Below are 15,381 nucleotides of genomic sequence, written 5' to 3'. Positions count from 1 at the left end.
TGTCGCCGTGAATCTCCTTCCGTCTGTCGCCTCTCTAGACACCCCTGTCCGTCCCTCCCCCGACCCCCGTCCTTCGCCTCCTCGTAGGTACACGGATGCTCTACACACACGCGCAGTGGCCACCACTCGGTGCCTTCTCGCCCCCAGATAGAGACAGCAAATTATAGAGCTCTACTGCCCAGGATCTATGCCAAGATAAGAATTCCGCGGTCCCAGGCGCGCCAAGAAAAATAGCCAAACAGTTCCTGGGTTTGTCAGAGTAAGCCTGACTCCCTTCCTTTCTGGAGCCTAGAATGGAAAAAACGACTCAAGGAATCCCTAGCGGAGCCTCCCTGTGGGTACTGCACAGACAAAATGGAGAAGCCATCTTCACTCTCCTTTTCCTGGAAGAATATTATTCCTGTTACTATGACTCTTACCATGCCACACCGTCGTGTTTAACCGCTCAACTACTCATGCAACACCAGGGTATCAGTGTTGCACCCCTCGTGTTAAACACAACCCTTTCCCTTGACCCACTCTGACCTCATTCACAGGTGTAGTGTACACGCGCACGTACACCACACACACACACACACACACACACACACACACACACACTTCAAAGTCAAGAAAGGAGGTCTTTGGGGGGGAAAAATGTAAGTTTATTAAGGCCTAGGACTGAGGATGTCAGAGGTCCGAGGGGAGGCAACTTTGCTGGTTCCCATGGCCCCAAGGCCAGGTTAGGATGCTGAGTAGGGGTGAGGGAGCTGGGGTCAAGCTTTTGCGTCTCAGAATCCCTGGCAGGAGACCTCAGGGATCAGTTCTGAGAGAGGCCTGAGAAGGCAGAGTGGTCTCTCTTGCGTCTTGAGATCTTGGGGCTTACGCGGGGACTGGCAAAAGTTCTCTGGGGAAGGAGCCTTGATTCCAAGGTCTTCATTTCAATAGCGACCATTTAATCTGTTCCTTGGCTGACTGAAGAACCTGAAGTGAGAGTAGGAGGTTGGGAGAAATATTTGAGAATGTCAGTGATTGGAGGTCGACAAGGGCGCCTCTCCAGCCCTGGCCACTAGATGGCAGCAGCTTGCCTCTTCTTTAATGAGATGAGGTTTTGGAGGCTAGGGCAGGTCCAGAGGGCTGCAACCCAGCTGGCTGCCTCCCAAGCCTGTCCAACTGTGGGTGAGGCGGTAGCCCCTGCCTCCCCTAAGCCATATCAGGCCACAGTAATAGTGCCTCCTCACCGCGCCATCAGGCAGGCAGAGACTGGGCCCAGGCTCAACCACGCCTGTGCTCAGACACTTGACACCGTAATAAACTTGTGATGCTGGTTTTGATGGGGTGTGTTCTCAGCACCCCATCCCATTTGCTGATGTGACAAAGCTGTCAGGTGTGTGTATGTGTGTGTGCTCCTACTACCAAGAAAAAACATCTCAGTCCAGTGTGTGCCCGTATCTGTGCCAATGTGCACACGTGATGCCAACACATGAGGGGGGACTCGGGATACTCAGACTGTCTCTCTGGGCATAAAGCCTCCTCCAAAATGTCCACCCCGCACTGTGTATGTCCTCCTCTCTTGGAATCTCCCTCTTTGCTGGGGACAGTGAAGTTCTTGAATCTCTGCTAAGGAACCTCTCTCTCTCCACGTTTCATTTTGTGTCCCTATAACTTTTGTGTTTCTTTAAGATTTCCACTAATCCTCATGTGTGGTGCCTATAATTTCAGGCCCTGGGAATATGAGGCAGGAGAGATAAGGGCTTCAAGGCCAGCCTGGGCTACATAACAAGGCCCTACCAGTCTTTATTTGTTGCTTGCTCATTTAGAAAGAGAGGAATTGTTTCCTGAGGATGTACAACTTAATTTTCCAGGTTTGGCAGCATGGCCAATCATGTAATTAATATAACTCTACCAGGTAAATTCTATTCTAGAGCCCTAGAGGTGCTGAGTAACTTGCCATTCAGTTTTTGTTGGCAAAGTAAAAGCTTAGGATGACTCAAATGAATACTAGGGGGTGGGAGTAGCAGTAGTGGTTTGGTTTTGTTTTGGTTTTGGTTTTGGTTTTTCGAGACAGGGTTTCTCTGTGTAGCCTTGGCTGTCCTGGAACTCGCTCTGTAGCCCAGGCTGGCCTCGAACTTAGAAATTCACCTGCCTCTGCCTCTCGAGTGCTGGAATTAAAGTGTTCTACCACTGTCTGGCTTGTGTTTGGTTTTGAAACAGTCTCGTTCTTTGATGCCCCAGCCTCCAAACTGGAAGCGCTGCATCAGGAGCATGCACTGCCCCACCATGCGGTGAAGTGCCTGGAGCCACACCCAGGGCTTCGCCTCCCATTCCAGCTGTGTTCTCTCTCTCTCTCTCTCTCTCTCTCTCTCTCTCTCTCTCTCTCTCTCTCTCTCTCTCTTTTTCCCGAGACAGGGTTTCTGTGTAGCCCTGGCTGTCCTGGAACTCACTCTGTAGACCAGGCTGGCCTAGAACTCAGAAATCCGCCTGCCTCTGCCTCCCGAGTGCTGGGATTAAAGGCGTGCGCCACCCCGCCCGGCTTGTATTCTTCTCTTTTAACTTTGTATGTGCATAGGTGTTTTGTCTGTCTGTATGTCTGCTTACCACATGTGTGCCTGGTGCCTGCAGAAGACACCAGTATTCCCTAGAACTAGTGTTACAAATGGTTGTGAGCCACCATGTGTATGCTTGGAATTGAACCCGGGTCCTCTGCAAGAGCAGTGAGTGCTCGTAACCACTGAGCCATGCAGTTAGCCCTCCCCAGCTGTTCTTCTCTTCTCTGCTCATCAACACTCCCCTTATAGAATGTTTAATATGGGGCTGGAGAGGTGGCTCAGTGGTTAAGAGCACTGGCTGCTCTTCCAGAGGTCCTGAGTTCAATTCCCAGCAACCACATGGCGGCTCACAACCATCTGTAATAGGATCTGATGCTTCTGGTGTGTCTGAAGACAGCTTCAGTGTACTCATATAAATAAAATAAATGAATATTTTAAAAAAAATAATGTTTAATATGTATTTCATGTATTTACTTTTGTGTGTTTATGTGGAGGTCAGCAAACACTTTTAGGGGGTCAGCTCTCTTATCTCGGTCAGACTCAGCCCATCAGGCTCGGAGGCAGGTGCCTCTACTTGCTGAGACATCTCAATGGACCGCTTATTACTGTTGCTTTAAGACAAGCTCTCATGTAGATCACTCTGGCTTCAAACTTGTTATGACTTTGAACTATTAATCCTCCTGTACACCTCCCAAGTGCTGAGATTACAGGTGTGCATCACCATGCCCAGGTTGGTTTATTTTATGCTATTTGATTTTACATAAAGTCTCCTGCTACATCCCTGCCTACACAGAAACTCACAGTGTAGCTCAGGCTGCCCTTGAACCTGAAATCATGTGGCCTCAACCTCCCAAGTGCTGAGACTGAAGGCGTGAGCCACTACTCCTGGCTCTTCTCAATCTACTTCCACTCTGAAAGCCAGCACGCAGCCACATTCTTTTCCAGCAGAACATGAGGAAACATGGGGGGCCACAGGGCAGGTGGGGTGCTGAGGACAGCGTAGGGAAGTGGGTCTCACATCTGGTGTTCCCCACTGATGACAAAGGCCCATCTCTGCAGGGCTACCATGTTAGGACTAGCTTATGCCAGGGAAGAAAACTTCTTAGAAACGGAGTAAGTCTGACAGAGCATAGGAGGTCAAACCATTAGGCTTGACTGTCAGGAAGTCTGTGAAGCTGGGGAATCAATCTGCTAACAGTAACCAGGACGGACGGACGGACACACACACACTCACACACACACACACTGCGCCGCTGTATTCTGCATGCATCTCAAGGCTGTGCAGCCGTGTGGTCGGCTTCTTTTCAACAGCCAAGCTACCAAGGGCAGATGTGATGAGTTCGGATCTTATGATAAGGTGATAAGGCCCTTAACTATCCCAGCATGGCCCCACATGGATTACCCGTCCAGGTTGGAGGGAATATGAGGGATCTGAGCCTCCACGTTGCCTTGGGTAACAAGTAACCTGGCATCACCAGGGTAGCTCGTTTAGGGTAGGAGATGAGGTGAGCAGGCGGGAATTTGCCCACCCATCTCTCACTGCCCAGTTGCCAAGAGCTCAGCAGCCTCCAATGGCTGGCTCTGAGTCACCAGTTCATCCCTTGCCCCACACCTCTGGTTTCCTAACTCTGACTCTCTCCCCTGGGGCACTGGGCTCTCCCTGACCTTTAGCCTGTTTCTGGCCAAAGCAGATGCATGAGGCTTACCTGGGCCACACTCTGTTCTGTTAGGCCACTGTCATCAGTCTGCGGGAAAGGAGAATCACAAAGTCAAGTCAGAGCAGAAAGGAGCTGTTGAACTAGAGACGTGACCTTGCCTTGCAGGGCGAGGGTGTGGTAGTTAACATGATCCAGAACTGCACGGTTATCGCTGCCTAGTAGACAGAGGTCCTGCAGCCTGTCATTTGGAAGCCAGGACCCCCCACCCCCACCCATCCTCCATTGCTGGGAATTAAACCCAGGGTCTCACATGCTAGCTAAGTGTTTTACCACTGAGTGGCACCCTTAACAAAGCTGGGACCCTTCTGTTTGCACGAAGGGAAATAAAGTAGGGAAAAGGTGTCACCCAGATTGCAGACATAAAAAGGCCAACCGGAAGAGTGTACCACAGCCTCAGCACAGCCCAGGTCCCAAGGCTGTCCCTGGAGTCATTTTTTTTAAAGATTTATTTATTATTATATGTAAGTACACTGTAGCTGTCTTCAGACACACCAGAAGGGGGCATCAGATATCATTATTGGTGGTTGTGAGCCACCATGTGGTTGCTAGGATTTGAACTCAGGACCATTTGGAAGAGCAGTCGGTGCTCTTAACCACTGAGCCATCTCTCCAGCCCCGCTGGAGTCATTTTGAGAGCTCAGTTACTCGTCCATCCAAGCCTCTCACTAGAGGATGAGAAGGGGCTATTTTGGTTTTGTTTCTATGGAGAATGAACTGGAAGCTTTCCTCTTAGACGTCTGAGTAGCTGGGCTCCCATCAGCTGAGCCCTGACAGCCTGGTGCCCTGGAAGGTCAAGAGTAGGGAAGGCAGGAAAGACAGTCTGGGAAAGATGGCGAAGGGGAACACAAAGGCTTACCCTAAAATTCACTTTCTGGATCACTTGCTGGGGGTCGCTCTCCAGAATCACACTACAAGATAAGAGAAAATTTGGGGGTGAGTTGGTGATGTGATTCCCCCCCCCCACAAGCCACTTTCAGTTTTTTAATATACCCTGTAGTGTCTCTCCTCCGGGGAACCTTTCCCATAGATGGTCCTGAGGTCACATCTGTCCCTTCCCATGGGGACTCTCAGCTCTGCTCCTTCTACACTTTATACCATGTTCACCGCCATGACTAGCTTTGGGTAATGCTCAACCGAGGAGGGGCTTGTGAGACGGCACAACCATTACAGGTACTTGCCACCAACCTAACAAACCAAGACTGAGCTTGAGCAGGGACCAGGTCTTCCTTCCGTTTAGAATCCAGGCATCAGTATTACCTCAAGCAGCAGCAGGCAGTAAATACAAACAGAAAGAGAGCGAGGCATTCGCCGACCCCAGCCTCCCAGAAGCCCCTGCTCTCAGGTTGCGTGCCATGGAGCACGTAGCCTCTGAACCATCTCTCTCTCTCTCTCTCTCTCTCTCTCTCTCTCTCACACACACACACACACACACACACACACACACACACACACACGGTTTTAGACTTGACCCTGCTAATTCCCTTGCTGTGTGCTCTTCCATAAGTTACTAGAATCTCTGAGCCTCTATTTCCTCCTCCATAAAATGGGCAGGTGTTTCAAGGATGCTGTAATCCCTGTGCCTCCAGCACTGAGGTTAGAAGGCCAGGTGGGGGAAAGGCACTCTCGAAGTTTCTGTGACCAGAGTCAGAACTTTCCTCTCCCCTGATTATTGTCCCCTCTTCCAAGAGATTCTACTAACCAACCATTCTCATAAAGGCTCCCAATCATTTAGAAGTCTGCTAGCATATTAATGAGAGACAATATTTACCAAGGAGAGAAAAAAAAATCCCCCAACTACCAAGGAAAACTATGGGCTTTATACTATACACACCATTTTGTAGGACCTTCACCATCCTGTTGGCTTCTTTCCCATTTTCTTTCCCATTTTAGTGACAAGGAAAATAGACTCACAGAGAGTCAATGCCATGTATCTTGCTGGTGTTGGGGGAGGATTCTCTGAGGTCCTCTCAGAAAGGGACAGGTGTCCGTATTCCTCGTCAGCATTGGAGATCAACCTGAACTTTCCCCATACTTGACCTATTTGGCTGCACACGGTAGGTGACTCTCAGGCTACTCTCCCATTTGACTTGACTTGGACTAATAATGATTTCACCCTCTGCCCTCACGAGTAGGGAGGAATGAGGTTAGAGGCTCACTAGGAATAGGTAGAAGAAGGGAAGATGAGTTGGCCAGATAGAGTTGGACCAGGGTGCTCCCAACATCTCTTCTCCCAGTCCCCTCCTCACCCTCCATCGACAGTTTCATCCAGCACCAAGAAGGCTCCGTCCATGTTCTCCAGCAACCAGCGTTTCTCCACGTTCTTCCTGAGGGCAGACACAAGAGCCTAAGCTTTCTGGTAGCCAAGAGGAACCACGCCCCCTCTAAGGGAGGCAGCTCCTCTCCAGCATCCCTTCCGAACAAGGCCTGTTCAGGAGGATAAAAGGCAGTAGGAACAGAGAGGTGCCAGAGTAGGCTAAGGTCATCCTAGATTGGTTTGTCTAGACTATGTTCCTAGGTAGGTATCAGTAACTGGGGATTTGGGAAAAACCAACTCTGAGTTTAAAGTTAAAAATACTGTTTACAGTGGGGCATGTTGGTACACACCTGTAATTCCAGCACACAGGAGACTGTGAGGGACTGAGAGGAGGTCAGTGTGGGCCATGTGTAACAAGACCTTCCTCTCCCTGTGTTGGGGACTTTTGTTGACACGAATACTTGTAACCTCAGCTAAGTCAGTGTCTTGAGATTTGATATCTGATCATACCCTGGGCATGGGTCTGCCTGGGGGCATCATGGGTGTCAGGGGCCTTGAAGGAAGTTATTCTGGTTCTAAGACTTGCAGGGGTTCCAGCAGGACAGCAGGGCAAAACAGCCTCTCCTCTGAGACAAAGGGAAAGGCCCCGGGGGCTGGGGCCCTGGGGTTCGGAGGGTCTCACTTACCTTAAGATGTGGCTCAGAGAGTCAAACAGGCAGGCAAGCACAGACATGAGCATCAGCTGAGGAGGAGAGAGTGGGAGGACGATAAGAAGAGAGCTGAGGCTGAGAGGTCCAAAGTGGGCCTCTGAGCTCCCTGTGTGGGCCAGACGGGAAGCATTCCCTAAGTCAGAGAGGGCTTGGCTGGAGGCTAATGACTCTTTGATTTGAGAGGGGGAAACTAGTGTTTGGGCTGCGGGACACTGGAGTGATCCCTTGGGTGTCTCCTTCTCAAAATACGCTCAGCAAGAAGCAACAGCTCCCTACAGAAGGTGTGAAGATTTCATTTCTGGGTCCCAAGGGACCTAAGGAACATTACGGATGTGTATGATTACAGAGAGACCCGTTCTGGATGTCCTTCTACCCCCAGACCTATTGCTAGTACCAACAGTGAGCCTTCATAACCCACCTCCAGCCCAGGACAGACCCTTCTTGTCACCCAATCTCTGAAATTCACCTCATTCTCGGAGGAAGATCCCACCACATACAGGAAGATGTCAATGCTGCTCTTGTAGACGATAGTCATGCCCCCCAAAAATGCAATTTCACCTGGAAGGGGGAAGGCTCTCAGATCAGCACACGCCAACCCCAACCTGGGGCTAGCCTGGTCTCTGCTTCCCCAGGCCTCTTCCTTTGTTTTCTACTTCCTTTCTCAAGGACCTCTGGCCAGACTACCATTACCAGGAGGCTGCTCATCCTTGTGGTATGTCTTGAGAAGAGACCTCCTGTTGAAGAGTCAACAAACCCAGCCTAAGGCTGACCTCCCCCTGCCCCACCCCTCCACCCTCCATCCATGCAATGCCCTGGGACCAGATCCAAGTGTGTGTAGGGGGCACACAGTCGGCCTCCTCAGCTGAGAGGAGGGGTGCGGATGAACAGGATGGGGAGCGAAGGTTTCCGGGATGATTGAAAGAAGGGAGCGAAACGCAGCTGGGGAAGAGAGACAAAGAGCCTCCGAGGAGAAGGCAATGGCTTGTGGGTGTGGAAGGCCAACAAGAACAGATGTGGACAGACGTGTCCGGATGGAGAAGATGACAGACACTGGTGGTCAGTCATCTGAGAGCTTCCGTGGAGGATGGGTGGGCCTTACTTTCGGTGCGGCTGGTCTTGTTGAAGACATTTTTCTCGAAAACCATCTGCTCCTTCACGGAGGGAAATGTGTCGTCATAATACTATGAGAAAGAGAAGACAATAGCCATTGCATGGAGCTAGCTCCTGCCTCAGGAGAGGGCTTAGCAGGGAGCATCAGGGGCCAGGCTGCACCTCCTTGTCACCTCCCTCCCAGCACTATCTTCTCCTTGGTCCCCATAAACAAATTCCAAGGGAAGAGAAATGAAAGTAGAGAAATGGGCTGGAGAGATGGCTCAGTGGTTAAGAGCACTGACTGCTCTTCCAGAGATCTTGAGTTCAATTTCCAGCAACCACATGGTGACTCACAACCATCTGTCATGGAATCCGATGCCCTCTTCTGGTGTGTCTGAAGATAGCTATAGTGTATTCATATGCATAAAATCAATAAATAAATCTCTTTTTTTTGTTTTTTGTTTTTGTTTTTGTTTTTCGAGACAGGGTTTCTCTGTATAGCCCTGGCTGTGCTGGAACTCACTTTGTAGACCAGGCTGACCTCAAACTCAGAAATTCGCCCGCCTCTGCCTCCCAAGTGCTGGGATTAAAGGCGTGCCTCACCACTGCTTCATCTGCAATTTAATATATAACAAGGATAGGACCTTCTAGAAGGAGGCCCCAGAAACTTTGGCAGGGCCAATCCACCTCTGCCCATTGGCTGAAGCAAGGTGTGGTCAGCTCAAATTTCTGCATGTGAACTTTGCATCCCACAGTCAATTCTGCAGGCAAGTTAGTAGTCTCTCTGCTGTCTCCTACAATGGTGAACAAACTCATTTGAATGCTAAAGAAGACCGAAAAGGCTTTAACATATTTAATAACTAATTTAGATGTTATAGCTGGGGGTGGTGTCACATGCCTGCAATCCCAGCACTTGGGAGGAAGAAGCAGGAAGATCAGGGGTTCTAGGCCAACCTTGACTACACGAGACCCCGTCTCAAAAAGAAAAAAACCGAATAGTATGGCTCACAAATGCAATCTCAGCACTTGGGAGGCTGAGGTAGGATCACTGTGTGACTTCCAGGCTAACCTGGGCTACACAGTAAGTTCCAGGCCAACAAAGTAACCCCCTGTTTCAAAAACACAAAACAGGCAAACAAAATTAATCTGGTTGTGGGCTGGTTGTGGTGGCATCTGTCAACACCAGCACTCAGGAAGCAGAGGCAGGCTACTCTCTGAGTTCCAGGTCGACAGACTGAGTTCCAGGATGGCCAAGGTGACACAGAGAAACCCTGTCTCAAAAACCACACACACACACATACACACACACACCCCAAACAAACAAACAAACAAACAAACAAAAAACTAGGGGATGGTGTTCCACACTTGCCAGTGATTTCAGCACTCAAGAGGCAGAAGCAGGAAAAACAGGACCTGGTCCACAACAAAACAAAACACAACACAAATCAAAACTTAAGTAGTACTAAATTTCTGTTACAGTTAATTACATTGATGGCAGGAATTTTGTTTATTTATTTATTTATTTTTTAAAAAGATTTATTTATTATTATACATAAGTGCACTGTAGCTGATTTCAGATGCAACAGAAGAGGACATCAGATCTCATTAGTGGTAGTTGTGAGCCACCATGTGTTTTTTGGGATTTGAACTCAGGACCTTTGGAAGAGCAGTCAGTGCTCTTACCAGCTGAGCCATCTCGCCAGCCCTTGTTTGTTTATTTATTTATTTATTTATTTACTATTGAGTTTTTGCATTTGTTTTTGAAACAGGTCTTATTATGTATCCCAGGCTGGCCTCAAACTCACAGAGATTCACCTGCCTCTGTCTCCCGAATGCTGGAATTCAAAGCAAGCACCATTGCCTGGCCTTCAAGGTAGCAGAATTTTAGGGCATTTTTCTTCCTTTCTATAGTCTTTTCTTTTTCTTTTTTTTAACATTTATTTATTTATTTATTTATTTATTTATTTATTTATTTAGTGTGTGTGTGTTTTGTAGAGGGACAAGAATAGAGGTCAGAGGACAACCTGAGGAATTTGCTCCTCTTTCAACTATGTGAACTCAGGACCCAACTCAAGCTGTCAGGCTGCTTGGCAGCCTTACCCACTGAGCCATCTGATCTACCCTGAAACTTAGCTTTAAATGTAGTTTTAGCTCATCTCACCCAGGCCATGTAGAATGGATACCGGATAACTGAATGGGAGTTCGAGGAAAACTACCTGAGCCTCACATCTAAATCCTGAGTCCTGGTGGCAATCGTGAGACTAACCCTGTGACCTTAGGCAACTTACTTAGCGTCACTAGACTTCATTGTCTACATCTGTGAAGTGAAAGAGGGAGACTAGATGGTCTCCCCAATCGCACCTGATTCTACTACATTATTATGCTAAGTCCTTCGTGTTTACCTAGCTGAAATACACATAGGCGACTTTGTCTACTCGGATTAGGAACTCAGATCCCTAGGACGCAGGCTCAACTATCCACTGATCCCTTTGGTGGAGCGTCCCACGCCAAGGATGCAGCTGGCCAGGACAAGGACAAGGAGAAGACTCGCCAGGGAACATGAGAAAGAAACCGAAGGGATCCCCACTCACGCACCCAGCCCCTCGCTGTTAGACTGATAAAGCATAGTGTGGACAAAGTGACCTCTAGAGAATCTAAGCTGGGCTGTTCTGCCACCCAAAATGCAGAGTTTCTCCTATAGGTGGAGTTAAAAGGGCTGGGTGGGGACCGCTTGTCTTGGACATATGGCACTGTCTTCGAGGTTCCAGCGGGGAGGGGTTACCTTGGCCAGCAGCCTTCGCCCGTCATTATCTAAGATGAAGACAGCCTTGATGGTGTAGAGAGAAGGTTCCTGAAAGTGACAAGGGAAAGGAACCCCTGACTCAAAGTGGACACCGAGTCAGGGCTCTATGGAGCCAGCTAATCCCCAACCCATAGCTGGTTCCAGCCCAACCCCGTGCCACATGGACCATTTCCGGTGCCCACTCCACTCCCAGACAGATGTTTCACTGCAGGTCCGAGGAGTGGGCGCTGAGTCCGCTGGGTGCAGAAGGTCCTACCGGGCCCAAGTTCTGTCATGCACTGACTGCTCCAGAGCCCGAGTCGGAGTGTATCACAGAACCTAGGCCCGGGGAACAGCGGCGACGAGCCTCCTTATGTCCAGCTGACCCCCAGTTCCAGATGCGCGCGGCCATCATTCTGGAGCAAGGGAACCCAACCAGACCACCTCGCCACTCCCACTCCTCCCTCGTCCCGCCAGAATCTCGCTTCCATCCCGGCCACCCAAGTCGGTTATAACTGCGGCGAGTTCCCCAGAACTTCAGCCCCTCCTGCGACACTCCACTCAGGCAAGGCCTCCTCGCCCGTGCGCTCCAGGACAAACTTTTTCTCCCCTTCCTGGGCCCGGGCTCCCTCTCCGGGGCTGGGCAGTGGTGGCACAAAGTTCCCAGCTTAGAAGCCCGAGGTAAATCAGTTGCCCCCGACCACCGATCCTGCTGCCCCTGGACCCCACACTCCGTGCTCCCTACCCGCTGTTCCGTGGCTCGGGTGGGCGGCGCTGCGCCCCCGGCTTGGGCGGCTGAGGCCCCCTCCCCCGGGTGCGGACGTGGCCAGGCCTCCGGCCGCTGCATTCCGCTCGCTGCCTGCACTGACAGCGCCGCCCCGCCCCGTGCCCGCCCCCCGCGACGCCGCCCCTCCGCCCAGTCCTGCGTGGCTGGCCTCTGTGTGCGTCCTCTCTCTCTGGGCGAGCTTTCTGCCCGACCCCCACGTCGTTGCAGAACCTCGTCTCCCTACTTGGATTCTTCCCTCTGGGCTCCTCTGTGCACCTCCCAGTCTTTCAGGTGAACCAGAGCCTACTCTTTTCTTCCCACTTACTGCCTCTTCTGGCCTAGGGCGCCTGTGGCTTTGGTGCACAGAGGTCTCCATGTGGCTGTTCTGGGACAGCCCAAATTTCAGTTTAGGTTCACTTTGTCCTCAGGACCTCCTAGTAGGTATCATTGGAACAAATAGTTCAAGTCACTTTTTTAAAAAAGAACTCTCTCTCTCTCTCTCTTTTTTTTTTTTTTTTGGTTTTTCGAGTCAAGGTTTCTCTATACAGCCCTGGCTGTCCTGGAACTCACTTTGTAGACCAAGCTGGCCTCGAACTCAGAAATCCGCCTCCCTCTGCCTCCCGAGTGCTGAAGAACTCTCTTTTTTTTAATTTTTGAGATTTTTTTTTTTTTTTTAATGTGAGTACACTGTCGCTGTCTTCAGACACACCAGAAGAGGGCATCAGATCCCATTATAGATAGTTGTGAGCCACCATGTGGTTGCTGGGAATAGAATTCAGGACCTCTGGAAGAGCAGCCAGGGCTCTTAACCACTGAGCCATCTCTCCAGCTCCTCAAGTCACCTTTTTGATCTCAAGACAGAGCCTGTCAGTGAGACCTCTCCACTCGGAAGAGTTCCCCGCTTCCCCTCATAGTACCTGGGGAAAAGAACCATGGGCTGAAGGACACCTCCGCCAGACATTTTTCAAGACCCAGAGGTGGATGAAGCCAGTAGGGTCACAACACACCTGAAGTCCAGCTTGAGCCTGTGGACTAACCCGGCCAGAGTATGACCACATACAGTGAGGTAGTTACTGGTGCTTGGGCAGCCAGCCATTCACAACACTGACAGATGTGTCTTATACTCGAGCCAGCGCTCTCATTGTATGTCAGAAGTCACCGTGCCTAGGGAGGTGTTTTCAGACATACCCATTGAGAGGAGTCAGACTTCGTGTGACCTTTTCAAGCTGGTTGGGCTAATTAGTTGGGTAGGAGGGTTCCACGGGTTTTCCCATTCTGCCCTTGACAGCCTCAGTGTAGAACATCACAGTCGCTCACACCAGACTTCCTTCTGCTTAAGACTTCTCTTTCCAACTTTCACCTTTTTTTGTTTTTTAACAATTACTCTTACTGATCCTTTTGTTTACGCTTTTATTTTACTTAGTAATTATTGATGAGGGGAGGGTGTGACACAGGGCTCACGTGGCGATCAGAGGACAGCTTAAAGGAGTCACTTCTCTCCATCTACCGTCTAGGTCCTGTGAGTTGGATTTACATTGTCTGGCTTGATGGCAAGTGCGTTTATCTACCGAGTGATCTTAGTGGCTTGAAAGTTTCATCTTGAATATCCTCACCAAGGGGACTGGAGAGACAGCTCCATAGTCAAGACTGTTCGCTGTTCTTGCAGGAGACCTAAGTTCAGTTCCCACACCTACCTGTAACTCCGGTTCCAGGGGGATCTGACACCCTCTTCTAGCTTCCCTGGGCATTCCACAGATGTGGTGCACATATGGAGAAGCTAGCACACACAAAAGCAAGCAAGAAAACAAACAAAAAAAAACAAACTTTGCTGGGTATGGTGGTGCATGCCTTTAATCCCAGCATTTAGGAGGCAGAAACAGGTGTACCTCTGTGAGTTTTAAGCCAACTTGGTCTACACAGCAAGTTCTAGGCTAGCTAGGGCTGCATAGGGAGAGCCTGTTTCAATAAATAATAATAATAATAATAATAATAATAATAATAATAATAATAATCTGGGTGTGGTGTGGTATAGGTATACACCTTTAGTCCCAGCACTTGGGAGGCAGAGGCAGGCAGTTCAAGGCCAGCCTGGTCTATAGATTTTCAGTGATGATATAATAATAATAATATAATAACTCATCGAAAGGCTGCTCTGCTGGTTACTCTTTCTCACTTGCTGGCTCTCACCACTGCAGTCTGTTGCCACACTTTCTTTCTGGCCTGAGTTTAATCCCCAGAATGGACATGGTAGGAGGAAGAACTAATTAGTCTTCTGACTAAAATATATAAATTATTTTAATTTTATGTGCATTGGTGTTTTGTCTGCATGTATATCAATGTGAGAGTGTCAGAAGAGTGCCACAAGAGTTACAGTCAGATGTGTGTTGGGGTTAGTCTTGTATGCTGTGTGTTCAGAAGCTGAGTTCTGCACCCCTATCCAGACTGTAACCTGATCTCAGGGCACTGTATTAACCTATGTGCTATAAAGAATGTTCCCCAATAGTCCCTGATTGGTCAATAAACGGCTGGAGCTTATGACTGGTCAGAAAGGAAAGGAAGGCGGGACTTAGGATTGAGTGAGGGTCTCCAGAGAGAACATGAGAAGGGAACAGAGAAGGGGGAGAGAGGAGGAGGTAGCCATGAGAACAGGATGGACCAGGAACATGTATGTGGCCAAGAGAAATTCTCCCCGAGGACACACATGGGGCAGAGCTAGCTAAGAGAGACTCAAACAGCAAGGAACGCAGAGCTGATGGCTGGGATGTAGGTAGAATAGCTCAGAACCTGCCCAGCAGAGGGCAAACAGCTTGTGGCTTTTACTCAGGAACTATGTGGGATAGAGTGGAGCGCAAGCCATCCCATACAATAACTGTAATAGGTGTGAGCAGCCATGTGGGTGCTGGGTCACTGCTCTTAACCACTAAGCTGTCTCTCCAGCCCCAAAGCTTCTTTTCTTTTCTTTTCCTTTTGTTTGTTTGTTTTTCAAATTGGGATTTCTCTGTGTAGCCCTTGTTCTCCTGGAACTTGGCCTCAAATTTAGAGAAATCCTCCTGCCTCGGCATCCTGAGTACTGGGTGAGAGGTTATTTCTCGGCCAGTGAAGTGAGTCAATTCAAACCAGATTAGAATATATTAAAGGCAGGTTTATTGGGAAGTTGCTCTCAAGCCAGTTCACTGGCCTGAGGCCAGGGACATTGGGGGAGGCAAAGAAAGGGTGTATGCTGCAGAGAGAGAGAGAGAGAGAAAGAGAGAGAGAGAGAGAGAGAGAGAGAGAGAAGAGAAGAGAAGAGAAGAGAAGAGAAGAGAAGAGAAGAGAAGAGAAGAGAAGAGGAGAGCAAGCGCAAAATGTCTGGCTTATATAGGGAGGAGCCTCTCAGGGAAGGGCAGGCCAACCTCTGGGCTGGAAAGTACTGGGTTGGATGCAGGGAATGCCAGGTAGGGACTGAGGGATGCTGGGAGAACCTGCTTTTTTTTTTTTTTTTAAAGATTTATTTATTTATTTATTTATTTATTTATTTATTTATTTATTATG

General features: G+C 49.4%; 1 protein-coding gene and 1 non-coding gene across 2 annotated transcripts; both read right to left on the bottom strand.

Moving 5' to 3' along the window:
- Positions 1-622: 622 nt before the first annotated feature.
- On the bottom strand, positions 623-11,950 carry Copz2 (coatomer protein complex, subunit zeta 2). Its single transcript, NM_019877.2, has 9 exons — positions 11,830-11,950; positions 11,085-11,153; positions 8,310-8,391; positions 7,677-7,768; positions 7,187-7,242; positions 6,493-6,570; positions 5,103-5,154; positions 4,235-4,273; positions 623-963 (listed from the first exon to the last, which is right to left on the bottom strand). The coding sequence occupies exons 1-9, from the start codon at positions 11,929-11,931 to the stop codon at positions 916-918; spliced, it is 618 nt and encodes a 205-aa protein (NP_063930.1). The 5' UTR covers positions 11,932-11,950; the 3' UTR covers positions 623-915.
- On the bottom strand, positions 11,361-11,433 carry Mir152 (microRNA 152). The gene has a single exon (NR_029562.1). It is a non-coding gene; the product is annotated as a microRNA 152 (primary transcript).
- Positions 11,951-15,381: the final 3,431 nt, after the last annotated feature.

This window comes from Mus musculus, chromosome 11, assembly GCF_000001635.26.
Source record: "Mus musculus strain C57BL/6J chromosome 11, GRCm38.p6 C57BL/6J".
Taxonomy (NCBI): Eukaryota; Metazoa; Chordata; class Mammalia; order Rodentia; family Muridae; genus Mus; species Mus musculus.
The sequence above is the reverse complement of the archived record's forward strand: the minus strand, read 5'-3'. Positions and strand labels throughout refer to the sequence as shown.

What these genes read in the sequence shown, in the direction of transcription:
- Copz2 (NM_019877.2), bottom strand. Translation starts at nt 11,931, where the DNA reads ATGCAGCGGCCGGAGGCCTGGCCACGTCCGCACCCGGGGGAGGGGGCC. An exon ending in CCCGAGCCACGGAACAGCGG is followed by an intron (nt 11,154 to 11,829) that starts GTAGGGAGCACG and finishes TGTCACTTTCAG; the next exon opens with GAACCTTCTCTCTACACCAT. An exon ending in CAGAACAGAGTGTGGCCCAG is followed by an intron (nt 964 to 4,234) that starts GTAAGCCTCATG and finishes CTCTCACTTCAG; the next exon opens with GTTCTTCAGTCAGCCAAGGA.